This window comes from Indicator indicator, chromosome 24 (genome assembly GCF_027791375.1).
Source record: "Indicator indicator isolate 239-I01 chromosome 24, UM_Iind_1.1, whole genome shotgun sequence".
Lineage (NCBI taxonomy): Eukaryota > Metazoa > Chordata > Aves > Piciformes > Indicatoridae > Indicator > Indicator indicator.
In genome coordinates this window covers 16,336,283-16,352,995 of record NC_072033.1, presented here as the reverse complement: position 1 = coordinate 16,352,995, position 16,713 = coordinate 16,336,283, and the positions used below count along the sequence as shown (strand labels likewise).

Below are 16,713 nucleotides of genomic sequence, written 5' to 3'. Positions count from 1 at the left end.
CCAATCCAGGGAGCATTTCTGCATTGAAAACATTTATTTTACAACAGTGGTTCTTTTGTGTTAGTTTGTTGGGGTTTGGGTTTTTTTTTGCAGATAACTTAGCAATCTTTTCTTTTTTTTTTTTTCCTTTTTTTTTTTTTTTGTTTAGTTTATATCCAGACATAACAAGACACAAATCACCATGCTAGAAACAGAAAAGAACTCCTTCTGCTGGCACCACGTCGTTATGTACAGGAGCTCAGTAGGAATCCAGTGTCAAAACACTCCAAAAAAGTTCAGACAGCCACAGCTACTTTACATACAGCTCAAAGTATGGTCCTTTAGAACATAACAAAATAGATATATGTCTATATTATAATCATTTTCCAGATGCAGTTTTTTATACCTCCATTCTGGGTTGGTTTGGGGTTTTTTTCTTCTTTTTTTTTTTTTTACATTTTTGTTTTGCTTTTCTAGTTTTAAAGATGGCCCTCCCCACTCCCACCCCCTCCTCCCTTTTCCCATGCCCTGCCCCTTCCTCATCCCACCCCACCCCGCGTTTGAAGTGCAGTGCAGAAAGAGCCTCCCCAGCAGCTTCAGCTCCCCCAGAGGTCAAAAAAAAACCACCCAAACCCCACCATAAATTACAGAAATCAGGGCCTTGCCCACATGCAAAAGGAAGAGAAACCAGCGAGGGGGGGCTGTGGCAACACAAACCGTGGGGCACCCCCAGCCCTGGAGGTGTGGCAGGGGTGGGGCTGAGAGGAGGGGAGGGATGGCATCGATCGGCTCCGGTGAGGAGACAGCAAGAGTTTGGCAAACCTCAGAGGCTCCCTGCTGGGCTGGACACAAACACAACTGCAAACTGCAAGAGAAAGGAATCCTCCCTGGTTTTCCCCCACTGCTGCACAGAGCAGAGCCCTGTGGTGCTTTGGGTGGCAGGGAACAGCCCATGGAAAGAAAAGGCTCAAGGAGGGATCAGCTCTGGCTCTGCCCAGAAGTGATCTGGTGGTTCTCACACACCCGCACACTGGCCACAGCCATGGTGCCCTCACCCAGATCCTGACCTTGGCCACAACCATGGTGCCCTCAACCAGATCCTGACCTTGGCCACAGCCATGGTGCCCTCACACAGACCACCTGAGCTCAGCTTCACACCCTGCAGTGACTCCAGGTCCTCACAACTCAACCCACAAGCAGTCTAAATGGAGAAGACCCAGGCTGGACCATGCCAACCCCATCACACTGTTCATCTGCAAGCTCCCTGGAGCAGGGAGGGGAGAATGAGGAGGAAAGATTTGCTTCTCCTTCCCAGCCAGCTCAGCTCCTCCTGCTTGCAACACCCTTTTATTTACACAACAGGATCCTTCATCCCCAACCACTTCCCTTCACCAACAACTCTTGTTTGGTTTTTCCTGCAGCTGAAAAGAAAAAACAAACAAACAAACAAACAAACAACCCAAAACAAAAAGACTAAAACACAATTCTGGACAGACAAAACTCAGCCAGGCTGGCTGAGAGGTCAAATTTATCACATTTTTACCACCAAAGGAAAGAAAAACACACAGCAGCAAGAAGGAGGTGCAGCCCTGTTGTATCAATATATACATATGTGCATATATACAGACACACACACATGATGCAACCCAAAGCTCCCAGCAGGGCTTCCCACCTCACCCTGGGAGCTCAAGAGTCCCACTCTGCAGAGTGCAACATGGTGAAAACCAGTACAAGGGAAGCCCAAACCACCAACCCCAGGTCCCCACATTCTGCCACGCTTCCACCACCTTCAAGCCCCCCACGTCCCAGCCTGCACGAGTCCGAGTGGCTCCAGACATGGCCCCTGATCTCCCTCCTCATTTCCCTCCTCCCATGGCAAGCTGGAGCTGGCACAGCTCAGCTCATCTCAGAGGGGCTGGGGACAAGGGGCAGCTTGTGGAATTCAAGTAAATTGTGGAGTTTTTGACAAGCAGCTGCTGACAAACTGCAGAAGTCAGTCCCCAGGGCCGGCTGGGGGGGACAGGGAGCAGAGGAGACGACAGACCAGGGGAATGGTTGGCCATTTGCTGTGAGAGCTTCCTCTACACAGACACACAGGTAGGGAACCACCAGCAATCCCCAGCTTTTCTTTCCTGCTGAACTCTGACAGCACTTGGCTTCTGCCTGACTTCCTGCCACCTTGTCAGCACTCAGTTATGTTCCTCTCAAGGTACCTGAAGCAGTTGTTGGTGCAGTGATGCATTACACACCAAGAGATCTCCACTGGCAGACAGAGAAGCAGCAGCAGCTGATGAAGCAGGTTGAGTTTACACCAACCTTACACTAGAAACACTGCCACTGGGGGGGTTCTTTCTCAGTGCTCTAAGAGCAATGTGAACTTAAACAGCATCCAGCATTCTAGACACGAGGTGGGGGCTGCAAAAGCCTCCCTCAGCCCCTGGCAAAAGCCTCCTGTCCCACACAAAGCTGATAGTGGTTGCAGTGGGTAGGGAAAAAACTGCAGCACAAACACACTTGACAGCCCCAGGGTTCCACCCAGCTTTCCCCAGCCAGCTGGAAATGCCAAGAACACCAAAGGGCACCAGAGGGACCAAGGGCACAAAGCAGCTGAGGAAAGCAGGTCCCCCCGCCAGGCAGTGCATAGGGACAGATGCTCTGATAGAAACACCCCAAGGGGCACACTGGTGTCCCTCTGCACCACCACAACCACTCTAGGGGTGGGACAGGAGTGTCTGCTGAGAAACACCACACCTGTAGTGTTTAGCAGCTGGCACAAAGGTGTTTGGCCTCCCTGCCACAGGACTTGGGGTGTTTCTTTCTTTATTCTGACTGCAGGTCATGCTCCACACACCCCCCAAAACCTCAGAGCATCACATTTTGAAGAAGACAATGAGCACTGATATCCAAAGCAGTTTAAAAAGGTTACAAACCTAAAAAAGGAGACTAAAAAGGTGACTAAATGGCTCTAAAGCATCACTGTGAGGAATCAGCAGAACTCTCCTCCCACCCACTCAGACGCCAGGGAGGTCGACAGCAACAAATATATGTACAGATAAATAGGTAAGAATTCCCTACAGACATCACCAGCAAAAGGGAACTGACATTTCTTGGGGGCAACACCCCTTCATTCAAGTTTGTCCTGACAGTGCACTTGGGGGATCCCCCCACCCCCAGAGAGGATGGGGCTCCAGGTCCAGCACCACCTCCTTTCTCAGGAGGGTCGGTACCTGAGCATGCTCCACAGCCAGGCAGGAGCTCTCCCTGCTCACCCCTAAGCTATGAACAGCTTCTCTGAGGGACACAGCTCAGCAGTGGAGGCAGTGGTCCTGAACACCAGCCACCAGCTCTCCAGATCAGCTTCTCCCCTCATCAGGAGGAGCTGTGAGAGGTGCTGAAGAGGTCTGATGGAAGGACTGAGGCAGAGCTCTCAGGCAACTTGTAAGAACAAATACGATACAACTTGTAACAGAAAAACAAGAAAAACAAACAATAATAACCAAAGTTTTAACCCTGGCAACACACTGAAGAGATCAGAGGTGCTCAGGGTGAATTTGGAAGGAAACATTCTGCAGGTAAAGCGAGGGAAGGGCTGTGGTGCCTGCAGTGAGCCTCTGCAGCAGGGTTTTCTCCCTTCTTTCCAGCACCACTCTGCATTTAGCAGGGTACCATCTGGAAGTGCAACTCATGTTAGAGGCCAGGATTCTCTTGCAGCTCACCTACAAGAGCAGAAAAGAGTGGGCAGGAACCCACTTACCTTTTGCTGACACCAGTTGTGGTTTGGAGGGGCCATGTTTGAGCAGATGCAGGTCAAGAAGAGCTGTATCAATAGGTAAGGATCTGCAGTGCAGGGACTGGAGATGGGCAAGCTTCAAACAGCTCCAGGAATGTTCATCTAAACCCCTGTTTTCCTGCCATTCCTTCTCACTGGGATATCTCAGAGTGGTTTCTGCTGGAGCATCATCTCTCAGCAGTGTGCATTCAGCCCCCACAGCCCCAGCTGAAAGGAGTGTGGGCTCTCAGACTCAGGCCTTGCTCAGGGAGGACTAAACCAGCAAAGGTTGTCTCCTGGCACAGAATGCAGGCAACAGCATCTCCTGGGACCCTCACCCCGGTTCTGATGTTGGAAGTCACCCTTGGTGCATCAGACACCAGAGCCACAACCTCCTGCCAGCCTTTCCAGTTCAGTGGGAGTAGCCCAGAGGGGTTAAGAACTGACAATTCCCAATTAACAGCAAGGATGAGCCCAGAGGGGTCAGACCTGCTCCACAGCAACCACAACCACTGGCTTTGTGTCACCAGGGTGACATTGAGTGTAACAAACTACAGCACACAGGGGAACAGCCTCTTCCTCCTGCTCCTCTGACCCATCACAAAGCTCCACCCCACCCCACCCCCCAACACTTCAGCCTTTTTAACCAAGAACATCATTTGCACAGCAATGAGGGATGTGAACCACTGGCATCTGGGGCTCAAAGCTTGCAGCTACCCAAGCACAGGCTGCAGGCAAAGTCACCAAGGACAACTAATGTGACACTCATTTTGAAGCCTAAAAGATTGCTTTTCAGGCCAAGGGGTCAAACAAAGACTTTGAATTAAGTAAGGCTCCCTCCCTGGAGGTGTTCAAGGTCAGGCTGGATGAGGCCTTGAGTGACCTGATCAGGTGGAAGGTTGGCAGAGGGCTGGAATTAGATGATCTTTAAGGTGTCCCTTCCAACCTAAATCATTCTATGAACCTATGAAAGAACCTTGAGCCAAACCATTCTGTCCTCCAGGCCACCCAGGAGAGCTTCGCAGCTAGGAAAAAAAAAAAGTGAAAAGTTATCTCCCAATAATCCATCAAATTTCAGGTCTGGAAGGACTGTTGGCAAGGGAGGAACAACTGAACAAGGGTGCTACTGAAATCCAGCCAGCTCCTTAAAAAGAACATTTCCTTTTCAACTCCTGGGACCTGAGGTGGCATCACAGACATCCTGATCTGCAACAAAGTCCTGTGCAAGCAACGACCACGCTGGTACCAACAGCTCCAGGCAAGCCGGGTGTGCAGATATCCTTCTCCCCAAGCACTGAGCCCATGGCCAAGAACATTCTCCTCTCCCCAGCAGATTTTAACACTGCTTCACATCAGGCTTTACAGGCTTCATCATTTTCAACTCATGCAACAGCAGCATGCAAATCTATTTGGAATGATTCTCTGGCAGGTTAAGTCCCTTTCAAGTGGGTTTGTCACAGACTGAAAGTGCTTAACGCCCCTCTAAAACAACACCAGGGCCTTGAAAAACAGCAGCAAAGAGCAGGTGGAAGCTGTAAAGAGCCTCTCATGAGAAACAGGAGAGAAGAAAAAGGGAGGGGAGGGACACTAGAGGGGAGGGGAAGGACACCAAGCAGAGGCTTGGTGATACAAACCCACAATGATCAGAACAATACAGGCTGTAATTAAGCACTGAAAGTCTAAGATCTCTGGGAGCTGTTCTAGATCCTGGCTCTGTAACAAGGATTATTAACAACAAAATAAAGACCAATGAGTCAACAGCTGCCCCCCAAAAAAAGCTTTTTAAACAGTTACATCTCGGTTTCTAGAGCAGAATCCAAACACAATTTGGTTTCACTCTAGTGCAGGAAGCCTCTCAGTGGTGTCCCTGCAGTCACTTCTGAGGAAGATATTGTTGGGAACAAATCTAAAGGCAAGGAAATGTGCAAATGATACAACACCAAGACAAAAAATACAAGGTGGTTTGTTCTTAAACATCCATTTGAGTACTTCACAGAGAGGTTCATGAGAAAATTAAAGGGTTGGTGTATGATGAAAGCTGGAACAAAAGACATTCCAGACCCCATTTATCTATTAAACTCTCAAATTAAGAAGACACATTTTTAAAACCCAATGATTTTTGCCCTTACTATTGGTGCTGTTTCCTCCTTGCCTGCATTTCACACCCTGCAGAGCTCAGCCTGGTGCAAACCACCAGCCCAGTTTCAACTGTTAAGTTTCTCATGCACCCCCCCAAGAAACAAAAGGAAACAAACTGCCATTTGGCCTTCAAAACACCCAAACTCAACCCAAAAGAGGATTGTGTTTGAAGGGAAAACCCCAACAGCCACCACCAAAGCTGGGTCTGTGGTTACACCATCCCTGCAGGTCACCTTACAGGTAAGGAGCTGCTCATCAATTGACTCTTCTAAGATCCCAAACTCTCCCTTTTTTGTTTGTTTGTTCGTTTGTTTGTTTGTTTCTCAAGGTAGATTTATTTCAGCTGAAAACCAGCAGCAAGGAGAACTCCAGCTCTGCAGGACTGGCATTCTTTTTTTTTTTTTTTTTTTGGTTCTTGGCTTTGTAAACTTGTGGAGATAACAACAGAGGAATAGGAGGAGGAATAAAGGATTTGGTTGGTTGCACTCAAATGAAAACCTCGAGGTCTTCAAGAGCTCAGCTGTACAGAAGAATTGTGACTTCTGGCAAATTTTATACCTCTTTTGGGTTTTGGTTCTGTTTTTTTTCAGGTCAATAGCACTGCTTAAAAATGCAGAATGTCTCCATCACACTGATATTGGACAACTCAATACATTACACCACAGACATTGAACAGAACTCCAGACATGCTAGAAAAAAAAAAAAACAAAAAACAAAAAAAAAAAAACGAAAAGAAGAAAATAAAACAAAACAACCAAAAAATAAACCCCAAACCAGGGGGGGAAATAAAACAGGAACCAAATAAAGACCGTAGCTAAACTGCTTTAAATACTGCATGCTACAGCACTTCAGGTATCATCAGGAGACATCACTGGAAGGTGACAAAAGGCTGAAGGGATTACAAAAAACCTCTTTTCGGCAGGTTGGAAAGCTGCCGCCTTACTGTGGCAGAATTAATTCCCTCCCCCCCTCCCCATTCTCTACTTCTAATGTTCATGATTCTAGTGTTGAGTTGGCCATAGAATTTTGAATAATAATAATAATAATTTCTTTTTTTAATCCATTCTAATGAGAGTGTTTCCTTAACTTAATTAAACCCGTCGGTGTGGTAGCTGGGGTGCGAGTCAGCTGTGAGCTGGGTTGTCTCTGTGGCTGATGCTGGCTGTATCACTATAGGTGTGTCTGAGGCCTCTGGAAAGGGAAGACAAAAAGGTTTAGGACACCAAGGAGAAGAAAACACAGAATCAAAGAATGGTCATCCAAGGGCAACTTCCCTGCCAGGGCAGGATCACCTAGAGCAGGTCACAGAGGAATGCACCCAGGTGGGGCTGGAAGCTCTCCAGAGGAGACTCCACAACCTCTGTGGGCAGCCTGCTCCAGGCCTCCAGCAGCCTCACACCAAGGAATTTTCTCCTCCTGTTCAGATGGAACCTCCTGGGTTCAAGTTTGTGCCCCTTGTCCTGTCCCTGGGCACCACTAACAAGAGCCTGACCCCAGACTCTTGCCCCCACAGCTCCTTTATCTCTTGCTGAGCATTGCTCAGATCCCCTCTGGGGCTGCTCTTCTCCAGGCTCTCAGCCCCAGGGCTCTCAGCCTTTGCTCTTCACAGAGCTGTTCCAGGCCCCTCAGCATCTTTGTAGCCTCTGCTGGCCTCTCTCCAGCAGCTCCCTGTTGTGTATTTAACTCTTGTGCCACAAGCAATCCCTCACCATCATCCACAATCCAAGACCTGTACTATCTCGATTATCAAGCTCCTCAACCACCACCCAAAGCCCTCAGTCAGAACCTGAGGATGACTCCAGAAATTCCATAGCATCACTTACCCCTTTCATCTGACTGCAACTGTGCCTCCAAGTCCTCTGGAGAGACGTAGTACTCCTGCTCCTCACCTTCAGGAGGTTTAGGTTTACACTTCCCACAGCAACAATTACAGCAGCAGCACAGACAGCAACAGCAGTAGCAGCCTGTGATGAGCCCACAGAACACAAACAAGGCCTGCAGAGGACAGGAGACAGAGAAATGGTTGTAAGCTGTGACCACTGAGTGTGTGAGACTCAAGAGATGGAAACCAGAGACCAGAAATGCAGCCAGAGAGACAGAATTTACCAGCTACAGTTTGCCACTCCAGCACCAAGATAGACAGGAAAATATGGGCAGAGCTGGCTGTGGGCTTGGTTAAGCTGAAAACCAGCAGCAAGGAGAACTCCAGCCCTGCAGGACTGGCATTTTTTTGGCTCCTGGCTTTGTAAACTTGCTGAGATAACAAGGCAGGAATAGAAGGAAGAATGAAAGAATTGTTTGGTTGCACTCAAATGAAATAATGAAGTGAGATCAGAATCAAAATCAGGTTTGCTTTGCAGTCAGGGAGTAGATATTAGCAAGGAGAATACTCCCAAACCCTCTTGCAAATCCACTACAAGGTCAAAGCTTCTCTGAGAAGTGAGGACTCTGGGAAGTCCTTCAGCACTGAAAGGTCACAGAAAACTATTCTGAACTAGAAACTGCAACACAGTGAGAGAAGGGTCACAGATTCACAGATTGGATTGGGCTGGAAGGGACCCTCCAAGGGCATCTTGTCCAACACTCCTGCACTCAGCAGGGACATCTCCAACTAGATCAGGCTGCTCAGGACCACATCAAGTTTGTTCTTGAATAATCTCCAGGGATGGGGCCTCAAGCACATCCCTGGACAATCTGTTCCTGAGTTCCACCACCCTCACTGTGCAGAACTTCCTCCTGGTGTCCGACCTAAACCTCCCCTGCTCCATTTTCAAACCCTTGCCCCTCATCCTATCCTCACAGCCCCTTCTGAACAGTCCCTCCCCAGCCTGCCTGTAGCTCCCCTGCAGATATTGAAATGCAGTTCTGAGGTCTCCCTGGAACTTTCCCTTCTCCAGCCTGATGAGCCCCAACTCTTTCAGCCTGTCCCCATAGCAGAGGTGTTCCAGCCTTCCTGATGATCTTTGTAGCCCTCCTCTAGACCCTCTCCAGCAGATCCTTGTCTCTCTTTGTTGGGGGTTCCATAGCTGGCCACAGTTAGTTATCAGAGGCTAGAAACTCAGCATTTCCAAAAATCAGCCTGAACACAATCATCCAAGGGAGCTCTTTACTTTTAATGCCAACCCAGAGCAACTTCTCCTTGCCCTTTTCCTTACCTTGGCCCACCAGCTGGACAGCACAAAGTAGGTGTTCACATTTTCTTCCCCAAACTGCTCTGCCACATAGAGCCCCAGAGAGCCATACTTGTCATAAATGTTTCTCTTTGTGGCATCTGTCAGGATGGCATGAGCATTGTTGATCTCTTTGAATTTCTCTGCTGCCTCTGGATTATCAGGGTTTTTATCAGGGTGGTATTTCAAGGCCAGTTTCCTGCAGAAAGAGATAAGAGATTGCTAGGAGATTAAAAATTGGGATTTGGGTTCCTGGGGTTTGATTATTTTTCTTTTTTTTTTGGTCAGTTCTGTTGCCTGCCACTCAAGTTCCAGGTGGTTTCCTTCAACTCTGATTCAACTTCCCTGATGATTTTTCTTTAGATGATAACAAAAGGCTACCGCAGTGTCTTGCTTAGTTCACAGGCTTCAGACTGGCTCCATTTGGCCTTCAGAAATCCAATGGAGGAAAAAAAAAAAAAGGCAAAGAAGAAAATAAAACCTTTTTTTTTTTCACCCCTCAGATCTAGCAATTTCCACCAGGGAGTTTTGCTCTGCCAAAGCAAAGACCAAGCTAACAGGGACAAAGAAAGAAAGCCACACCACAAGTCTAAGATATAAAACCGAAGACTAAATAAAAGTCACAGCTCCTCTGCAGTGCCTGAACACAAAAATATAACAATCACTTGTGGTTTATTCACCAAGCCCTGGGCAGGAAGAAAGGACTTTTCAGATCCAAATGCCTCAGAGTTTTGAGAGGTGAGTAAATCACAACCTCCCCAGATCCTGCTGGATCTCTGACAACTAAATGACAGCAGTTAGCAGTCCCCAGTCCCTACCACAGCACCAAACAGTCAGATGAAGCACTGATAAATTGGCTAGACCTGCCATGGCTGAGGGCAATGGCTAAATTCTGACTTCTGACTGCCAAAGATTTTTATCATTTGCCATTTTCCAGTCACTGACAGCACTTTCAGAAGTGTGTTTCCTTTAGTCAAGGAGTAAAAACAGCACAAAACTACTCAGGGGATTAAAAGTGAATATTAGGGATGAAACCCTTCTGTGATTCTATGAAACATCTTCAGACAAGAGGACTCAGGAAGAGCTGAACAGCTGTAAGCTAATCAGGTGCCCAACTTGTAAGGAATATTTTCACATTCTGGAATGTAAAATGTTTAATATTTGCTAATCTGAAAACTTACTTTAGACCTTGAACTCTGAGTTTTCAGAGAAATCATAGAATCCCACAATGGTTTGGGTTGGAAGGGACCTCCAAAGGTCACCCAGTCCAACCCCCTGCACTCAGCAGGGACATCCTCCACCACAGCAGCTTGCTCACAGCCTTCTCCAGCCTCTCCTTGAACAGCTCCAGGCATGGGGCCTCAACTCCCTCCCTGGACAACCTGTGGCAGTGTTCCAGCAGCCTCCTGCTGCACAACTTGTTCCTCACATCCAATCTCAATTTGCTCTGCTCTCATTTCAAACCCTTGCCCCTGCTCCTGTCCCTGCAGGCCTTTGCACACAGTCCCTCTGCAGCCTTCTTGTAGCCCTTCAGCTACTGTCAGGCTGCTCTGAGGTGTGCCTGGAGCCTTCTCTTCTCCAGGCTGAACACCCCCAGCTCCCTCAGCCTGTCCTCACAGCAGGGAAAAACGTTTGAGTAAATGTTAAAAGACTGAAAGAAAACAACTGAGGAGTCAGAGGAGCCTCATGTAAAGGCAACTGCTGACCTCTAGTTGTCATCTTCATACACTGCCACTTCAGAAAGCAGTCTGCAAGACACTAGATCATGCTGAAGGTGAAGAACCAACTGCACTGAAGTAGATTTTGGATGAATGTGGAAAGAGAGGATGTTAAAATATTCTTTTATTTTTTTTTGGCTTTTATTTGGTCAATATGAACCAACTTATGTGTCCAACTCAACCTGAAGGGCTACAAGAAGGCTGCAGAGGGACTGTGTGCAAAGGCCTGCAGGGACAGGAGCAGGGGCAATGGTTTGAAATGAGAGCAGAGCAGATTGAGATTGGATGTGAGGAACAAGTTGTGCAGCAGGAGGCTGCTGGAACACTGCCACAGGTTGCCCAGGGAGGGAGTTGAGGCCCCATGCCTGGAGCTGTTCAAGGTGAGGCTGGAGAAGGCTGTGAGCAAGCTGCTCTGGTGGAGGATGTCCCTGCTGAGTGCAGGGGGTTGGACTGGGTGAGCTTTGGAGGTCCCTTCCAACCCAAACCATTCTAGGATTCTAAGGGCAGTACTGCACAGCTGTGGTGCCTGTAAGGGGCAGGAGCCCATGTCATAGGAACAACTTAAAACCCACTCTGCTCAATTTTAGACTTTTCAGCAGGCCACTGCCTGCCTCATTCCTAGAGGGAGGATGGTAAGATTCATTAGCACCCCCAGCCAAAGCCCAGCTAGCTTTCATGCTGATTCTCACAAGCAGGCATGTTTTCAGCCAGTTTTGTCACCAGAGGTTTAAACCAACCAACTCAAGCCTAGTTCAACTGCTGAACACTTGATCTGAGGTGATGTGTGCTGTTGGGTAAGAGGGTTAAAACGTGCCCCCTCACCTGTATGACTTTTTGATGTCATCTGAAGTGGCATTCTTGTCCAAGCCCAGCACGTGGTACAGTGATTCTCCAGAGGTCGAGAGCGAGCGTTGCCTCTGGTCCGCCATCTTCAACTAACTGCAGAGACACCACTGGCCCCTGCCAAAGGAAAGACAAGGGTGAAGAAATGCTTAGGCAATGAAGAACACAGAGCTGAGTCACCAAATCACCCTCAAAGGTAGAGTTTGTGTGGGAGAATTTATCTTGTATAGGGTTGAAATGTGCTCTGAAGAGGCTCAGTGGATAGGGAAGTTCAGAAGGTACAAACTTCAGGGAATTATCAGGGAAAGCCATTCTTAAACTTCCAGCAAGGCACACAAGAGCATCACTGCATCAGCTCAACCCTTCAGCACCCAAGAGCTGAGCTGTAGCTATGCACAACACAACACAGTCCTAAAGCCACTTCATCTTCTACCTTAGTCTTAATAAAAACTAGGATCAGGTGACAGGAGGAGAGCAAATAGCCTCAAATTGTGCCAGAGGAGCTTTAGGTTGGAGATGAGGAAAAATTTCTTTCCTGCAAGAGTGGTCAGGGATTGGAACAGGCTGCCCAGGGAGGTGGTGGAACACCCTGGAGGGGTTCAAGAAATGGCCATGGCACTTGGGGACATGGTCTAATGGCCATGGTGGTGGTGGGTTGATGGTTGGACTGGATGAGCTCAGAGCTCTCTTTCAACCCAAACAATTCTATGATAATTTGTTTGTGATAGCACCTCTGAAAACACAGCAAGGCTGCTATTATGTCCAGGCTGGAGCCAGACTCTGCTCAGGGATGTCCAAGGACAGCACAAGGGGCACTGCGGGCAATCTGGAACAGAGGAGGTGCCATGGAAACAGAAGGGAAAACTTTGTCCCTGTGAGGATGCAGAGCCCTGGAGAAGGCTGCCCAGAGAGGTTGTGGAGTCTCTTCTCTGGAGAGATTCAAACCCACCTGGATGTGTTCCTGTGTGACCTACTCTGGGTGATCCTGCTTTGGCAGGGGGGTTGGACTGGATCATCTTTTGAGGTCCCTTCCCACCCCTTCCGTTCTGTGATTTCCATTTCCTATTGCAGACATTGTGCTACATTAAAAACCCTCAAAGCTCAAACCTCCACACACCTCCCAAAACCCCAAACCCCAGCCTCCCACCTTATCACTGAGCCCAGTCCAGGCAGACTCCTTTGGACAAACCCAGTTTGAGTCATGTTGTGCAGCCCATGATGGAAGAGGAGACACTTGCCCCCTTAGAGACATCTTGCTTCTCATCATTGAAAGCCATGGATGAAACATTTAGCATCTCTTCTAGTTACAACCATGCTACGTGAGCATGGATTAACCTGCTCCAAATTCAGATGTGACAGACCCCGGAGGTGGCCCCTGTGCCACAGCACAGCCAGCTACGGGCAGGTCCTGAGGAGATTAGCCCTTGCCATGCAGCACTGCAGTGAGGATGAGCACTGAGGAGAAGGCTCCTGGCTATTTTTGGATCATGTCATTACAGTTAGCCTACACCAGCTTAGGGAGTCTTTGAAAAAGATATTTAAAGCACCAGACCCTTCTAATTTAACCCTTTATCTTACATAACAAAGTTAATAACTTCAGCTTTTCAAAGGCTACCTGGAAGAGAGACTCTCAGACACACATCTTGCACTGCCTGGTCCTTGGTGTGACCTCAGAATGTGAAACACTTCAAACACTCAGTTCTGTTTGTAGCAACACATGGGGATCAGCATGGCCAAGGCTGACTTGGTGACAAGGAAATGGATGGAGAAACTGCAACCTTCTTGTTCATCTCAGAGCTCACTGGTAGCTACTCTCCCATGTTTGGCCTCTCCAGTTTTAGACCAGCTTAACCCTGGACACTATGTCCAGCTTCTCTGAGTGCAACACACCAGCTCAAGTAGAATGGCCTAGGTTGGAAGGAACCTTAGAGATCATCTCCTCAAACTAGGAGCCAGGAGAGATCATCTCCAAAGTAGGAACTAGGAGAGACTATCCACTGCAGACTAGGAACCAGGAGAGATCATCCACTGCAGACTAGGGACCAGGAGAGATCATCCACTGCAGACTAGGAACCAGGAGAGATCATCTACTCCAGACTAGGAACCAGGAGAGATCATCTGCTCCAGACTAGGAACCAGGAGAGATCATCCACTCCAGACTAGGAACCAGGAGAGATCATCCACTCCAGACTAGGAACCAGGAGAGACTATCCACTCCAGACTAGGAACCAGGAGAGATCATCCACTGCAGACTAGGAACCAGGAGAGATCATCCACTCCAGACTAGGAACCAGGAGAGATCATCTGCTCCAGACTAGGAACCAGGAGAGATCATCCACTCCAGACTAGGAACCAGGAGAGATCATCCACTCCAGACTAGGAACCAGGAGAGATCATCCACTCCAGACTAGGAACCAGGAGAGATCATCCACTCCAGACTAGGAACCAGGAGAGATCATCCACTCCAGACTAGGAACCAGGAGAGACTATCCACTCCAGACTAGGAACCAGGAGAGATCATCCACTGCAGACTAGGAACCAGGAGAGATCATCCACTCCAGACTAGGAACCAGGAGAGATCATCTGCTCCAGACTAGGAACCAGGAGAGATCATCCACTCCAGACTAGGAACCAGGAGAGATCATCCACTCCAGACTAGGAACCAGGAGAGATCATCCACTCCAGACTAGGAACCAGGAGAGATCATCCACTCCAGACTAGGAACCAGGAGAGATCATCTGCTCCAGACTAGGAACCAGGAGAGATCATCCACTCCAGACTAGGAACCAGGAGAGATCATCCACTCCAGACTAGGAACCAGGAGAGATCATCCACTCCAGACTAGGAACCAGGAGAGATCATCTGCTCCAGACTAGGAACCAGGAGAGATCATCTACTCCAGACTAGGAACCAGGAGAGATCATCTGCTCCAGACTAGGAACCAGGAGAGATCATCTGCTCCAGACTAGGAACCAGGAGAGATCATCTACTCCAGACTAGGAACCAGGAGAGATCATCTGCTCCAGACTAGGAACCAGGAGAGATCATCCACTGCAGACTAGGAACCAGGAGAGATCATCCACTCCAGACTAGGAACCAGGAGAGATCATCCACTCCAGACTAGGAACCAGGAGAGATCATCCACTCCAGACTAGGAACCAGGAGAGATCATCCACTCCAGACTAGGAACCAGGAGAGATCATCTGCTCCAGACTAGGAACCAGGAGAGATCATCCACTCCAGACTAGGAACCAGGAGAGATCATCTGCTCCAGACTAGGAACCAGGAGAGATCATCCACTCCAGACTAGGAACCAGGACAGATCATCCACTCCAGACCAGGAACCAGGAGAGATCATCCGCTCCAGACTAGGAACCAGGAGAGATCATCTGCTCCAGACTAGGAACCAGGAGAGATCATCCACTCCAGACCAGGAACCAGGAGAGATCATCCACTCCAGACTAGGAACCAGGAGAGATCATCTGCTCCAGACTAGGAACCAGGAGAGATCATCCACTCCAGACCAGGAACCAGGAGAGATCATCTACTCCAAACTTTCCAACTAGGAAACTAGAAGTACTTCAAGTTGTCATTGGCAGCTCTGGTAAGTTTTAATTATAGGCTGCCTAATAAGAAAGCTACACATTATTATTATTAATTAATAAAAGGTCTAAGGCCTAATGCTTTGGCTAAGAGTTTAAACTACAGCCCAAATCTGGAAGGTTCGTGGGCAGAGAAGGAAAATCTTTTCTTTTCAAGGCTTTTCTAGCTGCCAAAAGATTTTTGTAGGAGAGGAAAACCATTTGAGTGCTGCAAGACAGAACACAAATGCCTCATTGAGCTGGGCACAATTTAATTCAGTGAAAGGACAGAAATCCCTCAGGCAGGAATACAGCAGGCACAACTCTCCAGGAGAGCCTTTTCCCACCCCCAGCCTGCTCCCAGCCCCCTCCACCCCAGCAGTCCAAGTGCTGAGGTCAAAGACTGATGATCCTGGAGCTGCTAATCTAACTAATCACACAGGCCTGCTCTGCCTGCAGCTCTGCAGCTTCTCCTGCTCTCCAACCACAACCACAACCACCACTGCTTCCTCCCAGGACACTCTCAGCAGCTCTGTCACATCAGTCTCTCCCCCAGGCAGCACCCAGCCAAGGACAGGGTGTCCATCACTACTGCTCTTTGCCAGGGACCTGGAATATTAATCTCAAGTCAGGAGGGAAAAGTGATTCTGGCTGAGACTGGACATCTTGGTTCAGCTCTTCCAACGGGGCTGCTTCCAGCTGCAGCTTTCAGAGCATTATAGGATCACAGAATGGGTAGGGCTGGAAGGAACCTTGAAGATCATCCAGTTCCAACCCCCTGCTATGGAGGTTGTGTCTGTCCCCTCTCTGGAGGTACTCAAGGCCAGGCTGGATAAGGGCCTTGAGCACCCTGGGCTGGTAGGAGGTGTCCCTGCCCATGGCAGCGGGTTGGAACTGGATGAGCTTGAAGGTCCCTTCCAACCCAACTCATTCTGTGATTCTGTGAATCCGGAGGCCAGGGAAGCAGGGTGCTGCTTGTTCTGAACTGGTATGAAATGGCCAGGCTGGCCCTGGCAGAGGAGGGGAGGACAAGGTGGCAATGGGAATTCATTTGGGAAGCTTCTTATTTCCAGGAACAGAAGAGGATTATTACAAGGAATGCAACCTTTGGCTTCTCAGATCTGAAACAGACAATACAGATGCAAGATGTTTAAGTTCAGAGTGCTCCATCAAGTAGAATATTCTGTCTCCTGCTGTTTGTACAAGTGCCTCTAATCCACAGCACTGAAAGCTGCTCTGTGTTTGTGGAAAGTGGTGTGGTATGTTCAGCAGCAACAAGCCATCTGCTACTGATTCAAACCAAGCAGGATGCCCTGCAGAGGTTTCTCTGTGAAGGCTCTGAAGAAAAGTAATCCTCTGGATTAAACAGCACAGTTTTTAACCATCTGTGTGCCACAATATCTGCTGGTGGTCAGCTTTCAGCACTGAACAGAGGGGTGAAGCACTGGAACAGGCTGCCTTGGGCAGTGGTGGAGTCCCCATCCCTGGAGTGGTTTCAAAGCCATGGAGATGTC

General features: G+C 48.6%; 1 protein-coding gene across 1 annotated transcript; it reads right to left on the bottom strand.

Moving 5' to 3' along the window:
* Positions 1-6,953: 6,953 nt before the first annotated feature.
* Positions 6,954-11,704, bottom strand: DNAJC5 (DnaJ heat shock protein family (Hsp40) member C5). The gene is made up of 4 exons (XM_054391969.1): positions 11,598-11,704; positions 9,043-9,256; positions 7,711-7,882; positions 6,954-7,078 (listed from the first exon to the last, which is right to left on the bottom strand). Exons 1-4 carry the CDS (start codon positions 11,702-11,704, stop codon positions 6,975-6,977), a joined length of 597 nt encoding a protein of 198 aa, XP_054247944.1. The 3' UTR covers positions 6,954-6,974.
* Positions 11,705-16,713: the final 5,009 nt, after the last annotated feature.